We start from the raw sequence: 21,177 nt of genomic DNA, 5'->3' as shown, positions 1-21,177 counted from the left end.
TGTTTTACTCAACACAAAAACCAAGGAAAAAACGAAATTTCTTTTAAATAAATGAAATGAAAAAATTATTTATAAAAGCTTAATTCTTGGTGGTTTCTTTTATCAGAAGTGGTTGACAAATTGCGGCTTAAAAAACCCATGTAACCATTAAGATCGGGCGGCTATATCATAATGAAACAATCAGCCTTAAAAATAATAATAAATTCATCTACTAAATCTTAAGATTGTAGACTGGTATTTAACACAAAAAGGAATTCTTACCGAAAATGTTTATTCTGTTGGACGATTGTAAGGAAAAAGTAGAAGAAAAACTTGCGCACATCGCCCGCCCAAAGTCTCTTCGTGTCTCTGATCTTTTATTGCCCTTCCGGGATGATTTTCCTTGGAGTTCATGAAAAGTCGCAGTAAGTAGAGACTGCTTAGCATCCCGGCATATATGTACAAGACTATACTTCATAAATATAATAAAAGCTATAAAAATTGTTCCTTTAAAATTGTATATGCTCTTTCCGAAGAATATTTTGCTATATCCATTCCTAGCCCTTACTTGTTTTCAACGGGTCATTATAAAATTAAACAAACGACGATATCGAAAAATGGAATAAATTTTATAAGTACATTATCTTTACTTTTAATTCGTTGTACATCATATCTTTTTTTTAATTGTTCGGTAAATGCTTACTATAAAATATCTTTAATCTCTAGAGTAGTTAACAAATATAATAAAGGGGATTTCCCTTTTGTTGTTCTACGTCTTGCGAAAACTTAGTAATATAGGTGAAATGGCCTCTAGGCAATCCATGATATCTTTCCTGGACTTGGCACCCGTGAACACAACCTTGCCATTTACAAAGATTAGTAAGACAATCCGAGGTTTGACCATACGATAGATGAGACCTGGAAACATCTCGGGTTCGTAAGAACTAAATTGTCCGTGTACTTGATTCAGATTCTCTAGACGTATGGGAAAACGTAAGTCTACGGTAGCAACAATATTTTGCAATTTATAATCCGTAAATTTCACAGGAAAGCCAAGTTTTTGCAAAATGCGAGCGAATTTTCGAGATCCAATGTCGGCTTCTATTTCGTTGCGAGCTCCTGTACAAATAATTTTACCCGTACGAAATATCAATGCCGTGCAACGGGGGGAATGCATGCGCATAATGACACCACGGAAACGCTTGGGTGAATATTCCGAGTTCCGGGTACGGGAATTGATGCTCTTTAGGTCCAGTTCACAGGCCACCGAAAATGTGGCTACAATGTTTCTGCAAGTGTACAAAAGATTTGTGATGAATAAAACTCATACTGGAGATGCCTCCAATAATGAAGTAACATTGCTAGAGATCCTTAACATGGAGCTGAACATGAAAAACAAAAAGAAAACCAGCTGCCAACTCACTGTAACTTTATCTCGTGTTGGGCATCTTTGGGTTCTACCAATGCAGGCATCGGCTGCTGTGGCTGGAGCGTGCTGTGCGGATTGACAGCATTGCTGGATGCAGCAGCCACCGCATTGTCTTTATCCCTTTCGGCATCTGCAATTTTAAAGTGAAACTGCATAGTCAAACAAATTTTTGTATAAACATATGACTACACGAGAACCGACTACTAAGTGTTACCGTTTGCCATAAAAATCTTGAATCTCAAAACAGCTGATGGCAATTTTTACGTGACTAACGTAGAGAAGAGTCAAATGTAAAATGCAGGATAGAAAAATCTTTGAAAATAAATTTACCGAATTAGCTAAAAAGTACAAAATCACTTAATACCCCCCCGATTATATCAAACCGGTTTAGACCCAATTGGGTTCCTTTTGGAAAGTAAACACCTTGACTGAAAAAAATTGGCTAAATATTTGTGTTTTCACTTAATTTGAATTTTCTTAAACTCAAATTAATCCAAGTTGCCTTTTTCTATTTGTTTTTTTCTTTGGTTACAAAGTTTCCACAGTTCTTTACTTCATTACTTTCGAAACACATCTCTAGTTTTACTATTTCGAAGAGTACCATATTTTATTTCATTAATTCTGGTCACACTCTACAGTAGGCCGAGTTGTTTTCGAGCAAGTTTGACGAATTTTTTTTTATTTTTATTACAACAAATAAAATGTCGGCCCACAGTGGAGGAACGGATTGGAATTCCGTGGTAAAAGCTTTATTATTAAATCGGACGGGCGCTTTAAATAAAAATGAAATAGTCAATTTGCTGAAAGCTATAACAAAATGGTAAGTGCAAATAGAAAAGAATGATTATTAGAAAATTTTCTCTGCAAGAATGGCGCAGTTGAAAAAGTGGAAGGGGAAACGAAACTGAAAAGAGGGGCCAGCTGGCGCTCCTCTCGGTCTTCTTTGCTGGGCTGATGAAACACAGACTGCAAGTGCAAAAAAAAAAAGAGAAAAAAAGTGACTTGCAAAATTAAATATGGCCGCCCCCCACCTAATGTCGATATAAAGAAACTTTTTTCGTCTAAATATTAACTTTTTCTTTGTTTCCTCGCACAGTGAACATGAGTTTTTCGATGAGGAGAGCAATTATATACAATTTTATACGGCTTTTGCAGCCCTAGCGGCGGATAAGTTGATGCAAATCAAGTCGAGTAAGTAGTAACGATTTTTCGCACACAACTAACATGAAATATAAGAGTAAATATTTATAATGCCAACTTCGGTACATCGAAGTTTAAATACCTTTGTGACTGATTACCAATAATCTCTTAATTCCTACCAGGAAATTCCTAAGAGTATGATTCAATATGAAAGTTTCTTATAAATATACAATATGATGAAATTGATTGAAATATTCTTATTGAACCCTTCCGCTTGTTGTTTTTATTGTCTGATCGACCTGAATAAGAATGTCAATATGGATACTCTATTTCCAACATTCTCTATATAGCTGATCGGTCCTCATCTAATAAAAGAAAATATGATATGGCTATCTAGCCATACACATCTCAGCAGCAGTTGATTCCAACAGGGATACTTTACCGTTATATAAGAATAAGACATATTGACTTGATTCAAATTTTTATGTTTTAAATCAAAAAACAAATGTTTATGTTTTAAACAAAATCACCAAAAAAACATTAATACCTTCTGCAAGGGTATGACAAGAAAAAAAAAAATTAGAAACAAAAAGAAAGACAAACCATTGTGAATCACCCCCACAAATGCATTATCTATATATACATATATATTTTACTATGAAAACATATGTGTTTATACTATATTTGTTTTCATATATATAATTTGGTTTTATTTTGTTTCTACAGTTTGCCAGACACAGATATCTCAACTACATTATGCCGCCGCCGTGTTGATACGTTTCATATTATATCGTTTGCCCAAGGTAACTGTTTATGAGGTGAAATGGTTGCTGGTGGCCCTCAAGACACTATGCGAGGGTCGTGATGAACTGCAATTTGATTATAATGCAGTGGCAAGTATTTTAAAAACATCAAAGCACCCAGAAGCGGGTGGAAAGGGGAGTGGAAGTGGCAGTGGAAGTAGTAGCAGTTCAGGCTCTGCTGCTGCTGCGGCAGGCGGAGGACATGACAAGGATTCACCAAAATCGGAGATAAAACACTCACGTTCGGATCTTTCATCAATAATATTGCAACAATTGTTAAATCCTTTGGAGCCAGGCAAAATGACCTGGGTGCCACTTAGCGAAGAGTTAACTGATTGTACAGTAAGTGAATCTCTTGGAACAAGTCTCTTAAATAAGTCACTTTGTCACTAATTATTTTACAGAATCAACTCTTGGCGGCCAATGTGGAATATTTTCAATCTCAAAATGGTGTGGATACCGTGTTGGATGTTTGTGTTAATTTGCCCATATTGAATCGTTATCGTGGCAAATATTTGGAGACAATAAATGGTGGCAAACCCCTGTATTTGCCGCTTACTCAAACAGAGGCCAATGCCGTGAAGGCTTCTGTAACGCATATGCTGACAGATCTCTCAATATTAAGTCAATCACATTCGTTGTTACTATTACAACCGCTGACACCGCAGCGTATTGAGAAATTATCAATAAGTGGAATATCTGCACTCTATAATGCGGTACTGACATCCATTGCAGCCAGTGTATTGGGCATGGGTCAGGCTAGCAGCAGCAGCAGCAGTAGCACTGCAGGCAGTGGTGGCAGTCAATCTAGTAAACCACAAGCCACCAGTACGGCATCGACCAGTCAGGGAGGAGGAGGAGCTACAGGTTCTGATGAATTTGAAGAACAAGCTTCGGCTATTGTTAACAAAGCTCTGGAAATCTATTCGATTGTTGGCGAAATGTTTAAATCATGGGCACGACTATATATCTATCAGAATCATCTATGCTATGGCAGTTGGCTACTAATCAGTGGCATTCAAGGAGCTATGGGAGCATCTGGCAGTAGTTCAACCAGTTCATCGAGTAACAAAAACACCTCCAATGATCCACCAACTACGCCAATAGCTCGTGTCAATCTATTTAAAGTACAACAAGGATTCGGTGAACTAAATGCAGCCATAGCCAATCATTCAATTAAACTATTAACCGAATTGGTAGAAGATTTGAAAATTGAAACGTCTTGTGCCTCAGGCTCTGGCTCATCATCAACAGATGGAGATCAATTGCCCGAGCCCGCACAATTTGATATATTGCAAAATTATACAACATTGCAGCGTATTATAAGAGTTTTAAACACGGCAACATTGCATCAACTCTTTACGTTCCTGGCAACAGTGGCTTATCGCAAGGCCTGCTCCTTGAAGCGTGCATCGACCAAAGATCGCACAGAATGCGAACCCATTAGCTATTCAGATTCGACAACATATTTCAATGATTCTCTCTCATGTTCCGATAATTCAGAGGATGATAGTGAAAGCTATTTGGGACATTGGTTCAAGGAGACACTGTCGCCGGAAACTCACGATGATAATGCCAATAGTTGTCCCCAGGAGCGCGGTGGGGAACAGAAATCATCGGCTTTGGTACCCAAATTGGATGAGCCGCATGAGTATTTAGATTTGGCAGCAGATATTTTCTGTTTCTTGGATCAATTCCTAGCCAATCGTCATTCATATATGCAGCGTTATGTGCGTGCGGGTGTTAGTGATCAGCAAATGTTATTAATGGCCAATATCATTAAAGATTTCGATCGTGATGTCATGAGGAGTGATCAAGGATCAAGTGGAGGTGGTGTTGAATTACCACCCAAATGGCAATCTTCTATGATACGTTTCTCTGGTGCCGCTGGTCGCTATATACACAATTTAATATCAACATCATTGCTGTCGGAGCAGCTGCAATCGAATCTCTTGCAGCATTTGTCCATCTCACCATGGTCAACGGAGACAAATACTTGGCCCCTGCAAGTCTATCCCAGTACATTGTCGGTGCTAGTGCAAATTTTATTGCTAAAACCCAATCAGGAGAAGGAGGCCGCCTGCCTATCGGTGTGGCATCGTTTGATCAATACATTGGTTGATGGTGTCTGCTCCACTACGGACAATTCGACGACCAGTGGTGGCGATTATGAAGATCTCAATATTGAGCATGCTCAATTATTGCTTTTCCTTTTCCACTCACTCAATTTAATGCAAAAGAAATCCATACTTTTACTAACCGCTGGCGGTGTTATACGCTGTGCGGAAATATGTCGTGGCATTAGCTCTGAACGTCCGGTTAGGCAATGTCAAATGATGTGGCTATCACGTTTGCTGCTCTTCCTGGAGTATCTAATGAAACATTTGTATAATGCACCACCCGAACTATTGGATCAAGTGCGTTGGAATCTATTCAGTGTGAGCAGCATGACCGAGAATCAAAAAGTATCCGATTTGCTTAATAGTCGCACTAAGCTTACATCGTATTGTCGTCAGGATATTGAAGAGAAATTCCGTAAATCTCATGGCACTGAAGGAGGATCAAGTAAGAAAGAAACTTTCATTAAAATCTTTAATCAAAATAATAAATTATTTTGTTTTCTATTGCAGATATACGTCCCACATTTTACTCCCTGGTCACTGGTGATCCGGAGAAGCCATATTGGGCACAGGATTTCAAATTAGATGGCTTGGCCTGGAATTTCATCTTATGCACACCAGATAAACTGAAATATCCTTTGCTTGTGGATGCCCTAACTGATATATTGCGGATTGTTGATATGTCTGCTTTTTCGCAGGGCAAAGATTTGTGTGCCATGCAATATTGTTTTAGCATTGCCTGGAAATTGTTATTGGGTCTACCACCATCCACTTCTCATGTGGAGTCCATCAAAAGTGAGAATCAGTTGCCCAATTTGCATTCACTGGTATGGAGTATACGTTATCCTTTGGCCCAATCGGAATATTTGGTTGTAAATAGTCTCATTAAGCAGGGCATGTATACTCAGTATGCTGAATCTTTGTGGAGTCAGGTCGGTGATCGTGCAGCTGATATAAGATATAGCCTAAGGCAAACTATATTGGGCGTTGATGCGTTCAATAAGCAATTGAATCAACCAAACGGTAAGTAAATGAAATAGATATTTGCGATTTATTCAACTAAATCTATATTTTTTACCCTCCAGCTCCACCTCCACGCTTATCGGATTTGGTGCTATTTGATGCTTTGGTGGCCCACATGCAGGCTGTGGCCTGGGCAGATAAACAAGGCTATAAATTGCAGCGCAAGGAACAAGACGAGTCCATTTTTAGTGTTGGAGGAGGAGAGCAGCAAGGTAGCACGGCCACAACACCCAGATCTGCGGATAATGAAGTTTATTCATCAAACGAATCGATTGACCAGCAAAAATCCAAGACATCATTGAAACCGAAAATCGTCGAAATCGTCGTCGCCGATTATGAGGATATTACTTATGATGATGGAATGACATCCAGTGAACTGCAGGAACGCTCACAAATAGTCAATGAATTGATGCTTAAATTAATGGAATCATATCGTCTCATATCGGACATTGTACGTTCTCAGATGCTTAAGCAATTGTCCAGTTCCACACCGGAATCGGTCCTGAATCTAATTGTGCCGATTGTTAGTGATAAGCCGGCCATAATGCTGGAATTGCATGCCGCTTTCCTTAAACTGTTGCCCAATGAGGATAAGCAATTGATTGCGAATGAATGGCCGAAATGTTTAATGGTCAATGAGGCGGCTTTCGATGGCAAACAGCATCCGGTGGAACCATATACACTTAATGTTATAGATGCCCACATCACGGAATTGGCACGCGGACCAAGTTACTCCACTTTGCATACATTGAAGCACTGCTTGAAATCAATTCTACACTTAATCGAGCTATTGCTCTCGTATTGCTCGACCAATTCGGAGGTGAAGCATCAATTGAAACCACTGCTCATTGCCTCAATGCTGGACATGCGCACAGATTATCTACAAGGACAGAGTGAACAGTGTCTCCGGGATATTCTAAGCGGTCTGACTTTGGAGGCACAGAAATTGTTACTCTATGAGCATATGATTGGCTATTGTTATCGCATGTTAATTGAATTCTCCAGTGAATTAAGACAGACCGGAGGAGGAGGAGTCGGTGCTACTGCCAATCAAGAACGAGCTTTATTTAATGAATCTATGCTATTTGCTGTGCTCAAGACGCTAATTAAGATGCTGGATAAACCAACTGCCGTGCAGGCCATGAGACAATTCTTCAAGGATCAGCGTTTGGGCAGTTTGACCACTCTGCTATTATCCTTTACAGGCACTTCGTTGCCCTTGAGCTATGCCCGCAAAATGTTGCAATTTGTTGATCGCCTGTTTCAGCAATCATTGCAAACAGATTCACAATTTATCCATGAAGATCTTGTGGAATGTTTCAGTGAATTGGCCCAAGTGGAAGTGGCACGTCTTAAACTTTGGTTAGCTCACATTATCTATGGCCCAAATGTCAGTGGCGAGGCTTCAGAGGCAATGGACACTGCTACCACCACCACTTGTAAGCAATTGCTCACTAGCAGTTCCAGCAGTAATGCCCAGACTCCAACAAATATGGCTACAGTTTCGGCCATGCCAAGCATTTCCGATCAATTGGATGCTATGGACATTGATTATGATTGTGGCACAGGAGGTACAGCAGGAGGAGGAGGTGGTGGAGCAGGCAGTGGAGGCATTGGTGGAGGAGCACTAGCACCAAATACCTCACAGATATTAAGTCTCTGGCAAGCAGCTCAGCCAAATCCTTCAGAAGAGTCCTCTCAAGCCTGCGATCCCAATGGCTCTAGCAATGGCAATGGCTCTGGCGGTGGCAATGGCCTACTTCTACTTGGCTTGGTCAAAGCTCTAGTAAGGGATCAGACTCAAGCCGGATTAATAGCCCCTCCCCTTTTCCAGGCCCTACTCCAGCTGGGACAGAATTTAATAACACCGCCGCAGGATGGTTGCGATTTTGCCGATGTTTTGCAGATAATGATTACACTGGCAGATGCATCTCCAGCCCGTGGCCATGTTGCGCTATTCAATACAACATTAACTTGGCTGGAATTGGCCCGTTTGCAATTGCCCGATAAGCATCAGTTGCGTCATGCTGAGAATGTGAGCGCCTTGCTGCGCTATTTGAGTGAACTTCTTCAGAGCATTGGCTATCGCGGTAGTCGTCAGCATATGCCACCATGGGATGATGAACTGCAAACCGATATGGATGATCTCTATGATGAACTGGGAGTGGAGGAAGAGCAAGACTCTCTGCTCGATGACTCCGATGAGGATACCTTGAATAACAAACTGTGCACCTTCTCGCAGACCCAGAAAGAGTTTATGAATCAGCATTGGTATCATTGTCATACCTGCAACATGATTAACACGGTCGGAGTATGCTCCGTTTGTGCCAGAGTATGCCACAAGGGTCACGATGTTAGCTATGCCAAATACGGAAATTTCTTTTGCGATTGCGGAGCCAAGGAGGATGGTTCTTGCCAAGCATTAAGTCGTCGTCTGGGCAATACTTCAATGGAGGCTAGAGATCCCGTCTCTGGTGTTGTCTATGGCACTGGCAGCGCCTTACCCTCGCATATAGGACTTTTGTCGGGAGGCAAAAAGAGATCCCTGGCACCGCTAAGCGGTAATAGTCAACAGCATTCAGCTCCCATGCGCAAGGATTCATTGAGTAGCGAGAGAATTACATTGCTTAGCAAACTATTGGAACCCCATCGTGAAGCTCTACAACAACAGGATCAATGGCTGTTGGTTGTACGCTGCATCCTGGAATACTTTGATGCTCTGTTGCCATCTATACGTGAGAATTGCACATTATATTCCATTGTGGGTTGCCATAAAAGAGCCACCGCTGCCCTGGAACGTTTACATCAATTGGAGCAAAGTTTTCAGGTGACGGATCAATTGATGTTTGCCACTTTGGGCTCTCAGGAGGGAGCCTTTGAGAATGTGCGCATGAATTATTCCGGAGATCAGGGACAAACGATTAAACATCTAATATCATCTGGTGTGGTGCGTCGTGTGGCCTTCTGTTGTCTCTCATCGCCCCATGGCAGACGCCAACAATTGGCTGTGTCGCATGAGAAGGGCAAAGTCACCATATTACAATTATCGGCGCTACTCAAGCAGGCGGATGCCTCCAAGAGGAAATTAACACTTACCCAGTTGAGTACAGCTCCCATTGCCTGCACTGTACTCTCACTGGCTGCAAATCCCTGCAATGAGGATTGCCTAGCAGTATGTGGTCTTAAGGAATGTCACATCCTGACCTTCTCTAGCAGTGGAACCACCAATGACCATATTGTTGTCAGCCCTCAACTGGAGAATGGCAATTACATAAAGAAGGCCATTTGGCTACCAGGATCACAGACTCTACTGGCCATTATCACTTCGGATTATATCAAGATCTATGATCTGGCTGTCGATACATATAGCCCCAAATACTATTATCTCGTGGCAGTTGGCAATATCCGTGATTGCACATTTATGTATCAGGATGGCTCGTATTATATGTTGAGCTTTGCCAGTTCTGGTTATATATATACCCAGCAATTGGATCAACAGAGTCTGGCCATACATGGCGATTTCTATGTGACCAACACTCTGGAATTGAGTCATCAGCATATCAAAGATGTCAATGGACAAGTCAGTGGCGGTGGCGTATCCATATACTACTCGCACTCGTTGCAATTGTTATTCTTCAGCTACTCATCGGGTCGCAGTTTTGTGGCTCCGCTAACCAATGTGAATGAAGGTGTCAAGGGAATCTATCATTTGGATACCAATTCGGCAAGTAAATCAGCCTCCAAGGGACCATTGCAGCCTCTGGTGCAGTGGACAGAAGTAGCCGGACATCCTGGTTTAATCTATGCCAGTATGCAGTCCTCGAATAATCCTATAATTCTAATGCTAACACCGGAACGCATCTATATGCAAGAGATAAAGGCTCAATCGGCCAAGTCCAGGATTATGGATGTCGTGGGCATACGTCATTCGGTAGCGGGCACTGAAAAGACCACCCTGCTCCTACTCTGCGAGGATGGAAGTCTCCGGATATTCTCCGCTCAGCCAGAGCATACAAGTTTCTGGCTATCACCGCAAGTTCAACCCTTTGGCAATCAATTGTACTCGGCCACACTGTTGGCCAAGAGTGGCCCAGGAAGTTGCGGGGGTAAAAATAAATCAAGCCTTACCACTGGATCCAATGGCAAACTTATGCATCGCAGCAAATCAAGTCAACAGCAGAAGCAACTAACCGCTGGCGGTCAACCGGTGTTCCCCATTGATTTCTTTGAGCATTGCAACATGCTGGCCGATGTGGAATTCGGTGGCAATGATTTACTGCAAATCTATAGCAAACAGAAACTAAAGACGCGTCTCTTCTCGAATGGAATGTTTGTGGCTAGCACCAAAGTGAATGGTTTCACTTTGGAAGTGATTAACAATGATCCCAATTTGGTTATTGTGGGTATACGTGTGCTCCTGGGCACTCAGGATGTGCAACGTGCTCCGGTGTCGGTGACCATTTTGGGACGAACTATCGTGACGCCAGTGAGACGAGCTCGTTGGTTTGATATACCACTAACACGCGATGAGGTGCTTCAATCGGATAAACTACTCAAAGTGATCTTTGCCAAATCGCAGGATCCGGAACATGTTACGCTACTCGATTGCATTGAAGTCTATGGCAAGTCCAAGGAATTGGTTGGCTGGCCCGATGAGAGTGAGGACAATGCTGTGGCCGGTGGTTCCAGTGTGCCAGCAGTCGCCTCCACAGCCCAGGCCAGTGTGGCCAATTTTGGTGAAGGTTTCAATTGCATAACCCAATTGGATCGCATGGTTACCCATTTGTTGGAGGTTTTGGATTGTGCTCTGCATCTCTTGGGCAGTGGAACGGCGGTGACATCATCGCCACTGCGGCAGAAAGCTGTAAAGACAGCTGGTTCATTGCTTCTACTGCCAACACCGAATCCTGTCCAGACACAAGCACGCTATGTATTGGCCACTCTCTATGGCAGTCGTCCGGCGTATCATAGCTACAAGGATGGAGTACTTCTACAATTTGTCCATGGTGAATTGCAAGCAATGCAACCGAAATTAAGCCAATTGGATACCCTGCAGGAGATTGATCCAGAAGCATTCTATCGCTTGATACTTCTCGTGCGTGGCATAGCCAATTCCAGACCACAATCGCTGGCCAAGATCTGTCAGGAGAACAACTATGATATTGTGCCGGCTCTAATAAGTATTGTTTTGGAGCTACACAAGATTACCCCAGCACTGGATGAGCCCAGCAATATTGTAAGACGTGGCCTCTGTCAGCCGGAGACGATTGTTCATTGCCTAGTCGAGATTATGTACGGCTTTGCCTTGGCCGACATAGGACAAGTGGGCAGAATGACCAAATATTTCATAGATTTGCTTAAACATGATGCCAGTGTGATAAGTCACAGTGCCAAGGAGGCTTTAATCTTGCTGCTAAGTCCGCGCCTCAAGCGACGTAAAGTGGCCATTATAACGCCACCAGCCTGTTCCACGCCCACACCATCCACTTCCACGATTCAAGCGCTCCAAGCAGTTGCCGGGTCGGCGGCCAGTGAGATTATCGAGGAGGCGGCTGCAGCAGCTGTGGATGCAGCTGTACCACCACCGCCACCACCCAACAATGATCCCAATGCCCCGGATGTGGAAGGTATAGTTGGTGGCGTAGTGAATCCCCAGCAATTGCTTAATTTGGAAGCCTTCATGGGTGGCGGTTTTCCACGTCTCTTGGGTCTACCCGAAGATGCCGACGACGAAGCTATAATGGATATTGCCATTGCCCTGAGTCTGCAGCAACATGGCGGAGATGCCAATGCCTTGCAATCGCTACAACAGGGTTTGGCCAATCTTCAGGGTATAAGACAAGCGGCAGCAAATGCAGCTTCCGTTAATGCAGCGGTCAGTAATTCCGCCGGCGGCTCCGACGATGACGAAGGCTCTAATGTGGCCACCGATGGTTCCACTTTACGCACATCTCCAGCCGAACCCGCTGGCAGTGGTGGCTCTGAAAGTGGTGGCAGTGGTGTGGAAAGTATTGGTGGTACATCGGCACGTAGCAGCAATTTCGGTGATCATGTGAATACCTCACCACCGCGTCAGAGTTCCAATAAGGAGGAGCAAGAGGCAGATCAACCAGGTACCTCAGCGGGCATCAGAAATTCCGGTGGAGTAGGCGGAGAAGGTGTTGCTGGTTTAAGTGCCATGAGCAGCAGTGAGGATAATGAGATCAATGAAGATGAGAAGTTAACCAAATTGCATGAACTCAGGTAGGTCTAAAGAAAAACAGTCGTGGATTGGCATAATTGGATTAAAAATAATGGTATTCCTTCCCAGAATTGCCGTACTGGAGAGTATTATACAACATTTGAGCACCTTTGATGCCTGCAATGGTCTACAGGCTATACCCCTTATACAAGTTATCCTAATGCTCACAACCGATCTGAATGGCAACAATGAAAGGGATCAGGAAGTGCTACAGGACTTACTGAATGCCCTAGTGAACTATGTGGAAATTGGCAAACGTGGTGCAGCCACTAAGGTAGGATTAGAGCTCTCCCCCTCTCTCTCTCTTTAATTATTTGATATTTCTTGCAGATGGAAACCAAATGCCCAGCTAATGAAGTACGTTTGGCTTTACTCTCGCTCTTTGGTGTTATGATGGGCAAAACCAAATCTAAACAAACAGGCACAACTTCGCCACCGCATCAATTCAAGGATAATAGCTCATTTGTGGCTAGCACCACAGCGAATGTATTGAGCAAGAGTGGAGCGTTTATCTATGCCCTGGAGGCTCTCAATACATTGTTAGTGCATTGGAAGAATGTACTGGGTGATCCCTATGCAGCGGGTGGTAGTAACAATGGTGGAGCAGCTGGCAATCAACTAAATCAAGGCGGTCCAGGTGGCAATAGCGGCTCGGGCAATGGAGCCCAATTGCTAAAGCCCATTAAGCATGGTCCAAAGCCTGATATATCCATACTAATACCACATAATTATCTAAAGAACTATCCTGATATATTTGAATCGTATGATGCTCTACTCACGGAAATTATTGTCCGTCTGCCGTATCAGATATTGCGGCTTTGTAGTGCCCATCCGGATAACTATGACAGTGGTTTCTGTGAGACCATGACATTTACACTCTGCGAGTATATGATGTTGAATTTGAATACTTTACTGCGGCGTCAGGTGCGAAAGCTTTTGATGTATATATGCGGCAGCAAGGAGAAATTCCGCATGTATCGTGATGGTCATTCACTCGATGCACATTTCCGGGTGGTGAAGCGTGTGTGTAATATTGTTAGCACAAAGGTAAGGCCCCCCATCCAATTGGGGATATTTAAGAACTATGTCAACTAATTTATTGTCCTCTTCCCAGACTGGTGCTCCTTATAATGTGAATCCACCGCTACTAACTTACGATTCGTTGGTGGAGCTAACCGAACATTTGCGTACTTGCCAGGAGATTAGTCAAATGCGTACGGGCAATTGGCAAAAATTCTGTGTGGTCCATGAAGATGCTTTGGCCATGTTAATGGAAATTGCATGCTATCAATTGGATGATGGTGTCTCACCCATAATATTGCAACTCCTACAAGCTGCAGTCTGTAATATGCCCTCATCGATTGGTGGCGGCAAACAACAACCACCGCCACCGCCTCCAATTGCACCTGGATCATCAGCCAGCAAGTTGCGTAACGATCGCGAGAAGAGCGAAGATACCGATGCGTATTATTCGAAATTCGATCCCGCTCAATGTGGTACATTTGTCCATCAGATCTTTAGATATGCTTCCGATGCCCTCATCATACGTTTCGTACGCATCTTTTTGCTGGAGAATAATATCAGTCAATTGCGCTGGCAGGCCCATTCATTCATGACTGGCCTATTCGAGCATGCCAATGAACGTCAGCGGGAGAAATTATTGAATATCTTTTGGAATCTATGGCCCCTGGTCCCCACCTATGGACGTCGTACTGCACAATTTGTCGATTTGTTGGGTTATCTGACCTTGAGTACGCGCAGCATCACCGAAAGATTGCCCGAATTCGTATCACGCGCCGTTGATGTGTTGCGCCAGCAAAATGAATTGCTCTACAAGCATCCCAATGCTCCCATATATACAACACTCGAATCTATACTCCAAGTCAATGGTTATTACTTGGAATCGGAACCCTGTTTGGTGTGTAATAATCCCGAAGTGCCGATGGCTAATATAAAGTTGCCTTCGGTGAAATCAGATTCAAAATATACAACGACAACAATGATCTATAAGCTGGTCCATTGTCATACCATATCCAAGATGATTGTAAGAATCGCCGATTTGAAGCGCACCAAAATGGTTAGAACCATCAATGTATACTATAATAATCGCAGTGTCCAGGCAGTGGTTGAGCTAAAGAATCGCCCGGCTCTGTGGCATAAGGCACGCTCAGTGACCCTGCAATCGGCCCAGACTGAATTGAAAATTGATTTCCCATTGCCCATAACTGCTTGCAATCTGATGATTGAGTTTGCCGATTTCTTTGAGACGGTAAGCGGATCGAGTGAGAATTTGCAGTGTCCACGCTGCAGTGCCGCTGTGCCAGCCTATCCGGGTGTCTGCGGCAATTGCGGTGAGAATGTTTTCCAATGCCACAAATGTCGGGCCATCAACTATGATGAGAAGGATCCGTTCTTGTGCCATTCTTGTGGATTCTGCAAGTATGCCAAATTTGATTTTAGTATGTATGCGCGTGTCTGTTGTGCTGTCGATCCCATTGAATCGGCCGAGGATCGTGCCAAGACAGTGCAACTTATACACAGTTCCCTGGAGCGAGCCGATCGCATCTATCGTCAATTGTTTGCCAATAAGCAGACACTGGAATTGCTCATACCAAAGGTGGCCGAGCATCGGAGCAGTGATCGTTTGGTTGATGATAACATGGGCAGTGTGCATAGTACATCACAGGTGAATAAGATCATACAATTGTTGGCCCAAGAATATTGTGTGGAGTCGAGGACACGTTTCGAGGAGCTAAGCAAAATTGTTCAGAAGGTGAAGGCGTGTCGCAGGTAAGAAATAAAGGGAAATTTCACTTTTGTCACATGTATTTATCACTCTCTTTCTTCTTACAGCGAATTGGTGGCCTATGATCGCCAGCAACAGGATCAGCCACCGACAAATCCTAGCATGTCATCTGGAATTGATAATCCATCGACAAATCGTTGTTATGGCTGCGCCTTAGCCTCCACCGAGCAATGTTTGACACTTTTACGTGCCATGGCCTACAATTATGATTGCCGCGTGGGACTCTATAGCCAGGGTTTGGTCAGCGAACTGACCGAGCATAATCTACGCCGTGGAACTCCACAGATTCAAGAGGAAGTACGCAATCTTTTGGTGGTATTGACCAAAGATAATGCTGAGGCTTGCATGCATTTGCTACAATTGGTCACGACGCGAGTGAAGAATGCTCTAATGGGTTCCATACCGTTGATTAGTTTGGAGGCTGCAGTGCATCAGGAAATGACATTGCTTGAGGTCTTACTGAGTCAAGATGATGTATGCTGGGAATACAAATTGAAGGTGATCTTTGAGCTATTCATTAGCAATTGTCGCCTGCCACGAGGACCAGTTACTTCGGTATTGCATCCTTGTTTGCGCATCATGCAGAATATTATTTGTCCAGTTTTACCCGTCAACAGCGGCAGTGGCGGCGTCGGCGGGGGTAATAGCAATCAGAACAACAATAACAACAATGCCAAAACAAACAATCCACAATCGATGGCGGCCAGTGATTTAAGTAGCATTGGCATGGTTGAGGGCAATACTATTGATTATCGCGCCTGGTTACGTTCGGATCGCAATCATGAATATGCCGCATGGAGTAGTCGCATGCCCACCAAATGCCAGAACAAAACGAGCGCCTGTAAGACCCAAGACCCACAACAGCAGCAGCAACAGCCGATTCCGGCGAAAACTAAAAAGGAAGTTAGAGCCTATTTCCTGATGGAGAAATATGGACGACGTTGGCGTTATCGTAGCCTGGACAAGCAGCGCATCACCAAGCCACTCGTCTTCAATGCCAAATGGATACAACCCTTGCTCTTCAATCCCAATTCTCGTCTGGGACGCACACTGGCCTGTTCCCTGCTTAGCGGACTGAGTCGAACCAATGAACGGAAGCAGCAATCCCTAAATATGTTAACATCTTTCCTGCGGTATGTTGGTGAGGCGGGTGAGGCAAGTGCCGAGTACTTGAATCTGTATAGGAACATGGCCACCGAAACACCTTGGCTGCAGTATCTGGTGCTGAAGGGTGTCCTCTCAGATATCTCTCAATTGTTGGCCATCGAGATTGGTAAAGTCCATCGCATGGAAGAGCATTCCCTATCATCGGATCTATCGTTGGGCTATGCCCTGCGTCAATATGTGGAACTGTTGTGGCTCTTCCTCGAATGCCCCAATATACGTAGAACCTACAAGACCCGCCTATTGGGTCCTGTATTGGAGAGTTATCTAGCCTTGAGGAGTCTGGTAGTGCAGCGTACACGTCTCATCGATGATGCCCAAGAGAAGCTGTTGGAGATGTTGGAAGAAATGACCAGCGGCACTGAGGAGGAGACACGTGCCTTTATGGAGATCCTCATCGACACGGTAGAAAAGACACGCATGAATGACATTAAGACGCCTGTCTTCATCTTTGAGCGTCTGTATTCCATCATACATCCGGAGGAGCATGATGAGAGTGAATTCTACATGACACTGGAGAAGGATCCGCAGCAGGAAGACTTCCTGCAAGGACGTATGCTTGGCAATCCGTATCCATCGAGCGAAATGGGTCTCGGTCCTCTGATGCGTGATGTGAAAAACAAAATCTGCACAGACTGTGAACTGATTGCTCTCCTAGAGGATGACAATGGCATGGAGCTGTTGGTTAACAACAAGATTATAAGCCTGGATTTGCCAGTGAAAGATGTGTTCAAGAAGGTCTGGTTAGCTGAGGGCGGTGATCGTGATGCCATGCGAATTGTTTATCGTATGCGTGGTCTTTTGGGCGATGCCACCGAGGAATTTGTCGAGACTCTGAACAATAAAAGTCAAGAGCAAGTGGACACCGAGCAATTGTATCGCATGGCAAATGTCCTGGCCGATTGCAATGGCTTGCGCGTGATGCTCGAAAGGATTGGCAGTTTGCAGCGCATTTCACGTCAACGTGAATTGATACAGGTCTTGCTTAAACTATTCCTAATCTGTGTGAAAGTACGCCGTTGCCAGGAAGTACTCTGTCAGCCGGAGGTCGGAGCCATCAATACCTTGCTCAAGGTCTTGCAGATGTGTCTACAATCGGAAAATGATTCCATACAATCTGCTGTGACGGAACAATTACTTGAGATTATGGAGACAATACTATCGAAGGCGGCTAGTGATACATTGGATTCGTTCCTGCAGTTCTCTTTAACCTTTGGCGGACCGGAATACGTTAGTGCTTTGATCTCGTGCACCGATTGCGCCAATGTGCGAAATAATCCCTCTGTCCTACGTCATCTGATACGTGTCCTGGCCGCTCTGGTCTATGGCAATGAGATTAAAATGGCTTTGCTGTGCGAGCATTTCAAGGTAAGTTGAATTCTTTACTCAATAAGCACAGAATCTCATTTCTCTCCCTCTTTCTCGTCTAGAATACTTTGGATTTCAATCGTTTTGATGCGGAACGCACTCTTGAAAGTGAATTCAAATTGGAACTTTTCTGTGTCCTAACCAATCAGATAGAACACAATTGCATTGGCGGCACCCTCAAGGATTATATTGTATCTCTTGGCATTGTGGAACGTGCATTGGAGTATATTACGGAGCATGCTCCGTGTGTTAAACCCACGCTCTTGCGCACCGATTCCGATGAGCTGAAAGAGTTCATTTCGTTGCCGAGTTTGAAGTATATTCTACGTTTCCTCACCGGTCTGGCCAATCATCATGAGGCCACACAATTGGCTATCAGCAAGGATATAATACCGATTATCCATCGACTTGAACAGGTCTCGAGTGATGAACATGTTGGCAGTTTGGCTGAAAACCTGCTTGAAGCTCTCTCCACGGATGCAGCCACAGCGGCTAGGGTGCAGGAAGTGCGTGACTTTACTAGGGCGGAGAAGAAACGTCTGGCCATGGCCACGCGTGAAAAGCAGCTCGATGCACTGGGAATGCGAACCAATGAGAAGGGTCAAGTCACGGCAAAGGGTTCAATTTTGCAGAAAATCGAGAAGCTGCGCGATGAGACTGGTTTGACATGTTTCATTTGCCGTGAGGGTTACGCATGTCAACCGGAAAAAGTGCTTGGCATCTATACATTCACGAAGCGTTGTAATGTCGAGGAATTCGAATTGAAGTCAAGGAAGACCATTGGCTACACCACCGTGACCCACTTCAATGTGGTTCATGTGGATTGCCATACATCGGCCATACGTTTGACTCGTGGCCGAGATGAATGGGAGAGAGCCAGCTTGCAGAATGCCAACACTCGATGCAATGGCCTGCTACCTCTGTGGGGTCCTTGTGTGAGTGAAGCCGCCTTCTCGGGTTGCATGACCCGTCATAGCAGCTACATGCAGGAGAGCACACAGCGCTGTGATATCTCCTATACGAGCAGTGTACACGATCTGAAACTTTTACTGGTACGCTTTGCATGGGAGCGTAGCTTCCACGATGATGCCGGCGGCGGTGGTCCACAATCGAATATGCACTTTGTTCCCTACCTGCTGTTCTATGCCGTCTATTTGCTTCTCTCGTCCCGCTCAGCTGCCCGTGATAGCAAAACATTACTCACCTATCTAACAGCCGCTCCCAGTGAGAAATGGCTAGAGTGTGGCTATGAGGTCGACGGACCGCTCTATATGCTAACAGTTTCATTGTCTTTGCACAGTCGTGATCTATGGAATAAGCACAAGTTGGCACATCTCAAACGTTTGTTGGCCGTGGCCCAGGCCCGTCATGTCTCGCCGTCGGTGTTGTGTAAGGCATTGCTCTCACCTGCGGATCGTGAAGCCAAGGACTATGCTGTCTACAAACCGTTCCTTATGATTTGGGGTCTTGTCGACTTGCTTTACAATAATCTCTTCAAGACCGTCACAACACCCAAGGAAGAAGATTGGCCCATTTCGCTCTTTGATTATATACGCAAAAATGATGAGGCTATGCTAAAATCCACTGATAGCATTCTACAAATGTTGACCGATGAGTATTTGCCTTGTACGTCGTTTGCTGAATTTTGTGATGTTGCAGGTGAGTGAATCAATTTCAAAAGAAAAGACGAAAATTTTCATTATCTCTTCTCTCCTTTCCCTTTTAGGTCTTCTCTATCTCATTGAGCAGCCGGAGAGCTTTATAGATGATATCCTTACAAGTCTGCCTTCTTCAAACACCACCTCAACCACTAGTTCTACCACCAGCTCTAGTTAAAATTTAAACACAAAACACACACACACAAAAAGAGAAATTGGCAGTTGCTGCCGCAAAACACTTATATACTTATATTAAATATATATATATATATTTATCGCATTACACACACACATAACGTATTTAATCAATAAAAATTATTCGTTTGCACAATGATGAATTTAAAATATCAAACTTGTCATTTTTATTTATTTTTCATATCATATTTATATATCCATTAAAAAAAGACCAACCTAAAAAACGAAAATAATAATACAAAAAAAAAAAAACAATAATTTGTTCGTATATAAACGTAAATACATTTTCTAAATAATAATAATAATATACATATATATATATACATATATTGCAAAATGGGACGTTTGGTTTTTATGACAATCTTAATTTGTTTTTGTGTATAATTTCAAAAAATGTACAATCAGTTCTAAAAAATTTCACTAAAAAAAAAATACCACATAAAATTAAAAAGTGTGAGATATAGATTATACATATGCAATTCCTTAACTAAATCCATATATATAGTAAGAATTTAATTTGTTACAACCATATGGTTACACAGATAGAGATTGAGAGAGAGAACGACAGAGTGTGTGAGATTTTAGTAGTTGCTTCTAAATAGGGCTGCAAATCATTCACTAGAATTACAATTTAAGACTTCGACTTGACAAAGTGAGATTCTTTTAGTTTTCAAAACTAATTTCAAGATCTGCAGCCATGCTATGTTCAGAAATCACGTTTGAAATTATAGTTTTTGTTCGATTTTTATCACTCGAGTAAATTATTACTTAGTTTGTTCTTGTAGTTGTCTTTTCATTCCTGTGTGTTTGTGTGAGTTGAGTGAGTGAGTGTGTAAACATAACGAGTGTTTGGCGAAAAAATTGAATAGTATTACACAATATAAAATATATATATATATATAGTTAGAGATATAGATATATGTATGTAGTTTCGTCTTTTTCTTAAATTAATAGGTACATAGGTGCAGAAAAAGGTGCAAAACTAATTGAGCAATTACTAACCACCAGAAAATATATATTTATACATTAAAGGAATATCATTCATCATCACCGAATATTATCATTCATTCATTGATCAGGATTATGTTTTAACGTCATCATAATCATTATAATTATACTTTATACACTCCAACTAAAAGAATAAAAAAAAACGAATTGAATTGAAATAAAGTTGGAGAAATATTAGTAATTTAAAGACAACCCACTTAAGTTTTGTATGATGGATCAACATCTAATGCTATGACACATTCA

At 43.0% G+C, this 21,177-nt stretch overlaps 2 protein-coding genes across 3 annotated transcripts; one reads left to right on the top strand and one right to left on the bottom strand.

Annotated features, from left to right (window-relative positions):
- Positions 1-602: 602 nt before the first annotated feature.
- Positions 603-1,629, bottom strand: LOC6642837 (TBP-related factor). The gene is made up of 2 exons (XM_002065155.3): positions 1,403-1,629; positions 603-1,268 (listed from the first exon to the last, which is right to left on the bottom strand). Exons 1-2 carry the CDS (start codon positions 1,561-1,563, stop codon positions 749-751), a joined length of 681 nt encoding a protein of 226 aa, XP_002065191.1. The 5' UTR covers positions 1,564-1,629; the 3' UTR covers positions 603-748.
- A 417-nt stretch (positions 1,630-2,046) lies between these two features.
- LOC6642618 (protein purity of essence) lies at positions 2,047-20,022 on the top strand. 2 transcript variants are annotated; one of them, XM_023175934.2, is made up of 13 exons: positions 2,048-2,228; positions 2,505-2,599; positions 3,275-3,693; positions 3,756-5,916; positions 5,982-6,298; positions 6,365-6,494; positions 6,557-12,737; positions 12,805-13,009; positions 13,066-13,782; positions 13,850-15,525; positions 15,589-18,073; positions 18,136-19,732; positions 19,800-20,022. In XM_023175934.2, exons 1-13 carry the CDS (start codon positions 2,110-2,112, stop codon positions 19,907-19,909), a joined length of 16,212 nt encoding a protein of 5,403 aa, XP_023031702.1. In that variant the 5' UTR covers positions 2,048-2,109; the 3' UTR covers positions 19,910-20,022. The 2 variants fall into 2 exon arrangements, with proteins under 2 accessions (XP_002065190.2, XP_023031702.1); XM_002065154.4 differs by having other exon boundaries at positions 2,047-2,228; positions 5,982-6,494.
- Positions 20,023-21,177: the final 1,155 nt, after the last annotated feature.

The sequence above is a fragment of the Drosophila willistoni genome (genome assembly GCF_018902025.1).
Source record: "Drosophila willistoni isolate 14030-0811.24 chromosome 2R unlocalized genomic scaffold, UCI_dwil_1.1 Seg167, whole genome shotgun sequence".
Classification (NCBI taxonomy): Eukaryota; Metazoa; Arthropoda; class Insecta; order Diptera; family Drosophilidae; genus Drosophila; species Drosophila willistoni.
This window is presented reverse-complemented; position numbering and strand designations above follow the sequence as displayed.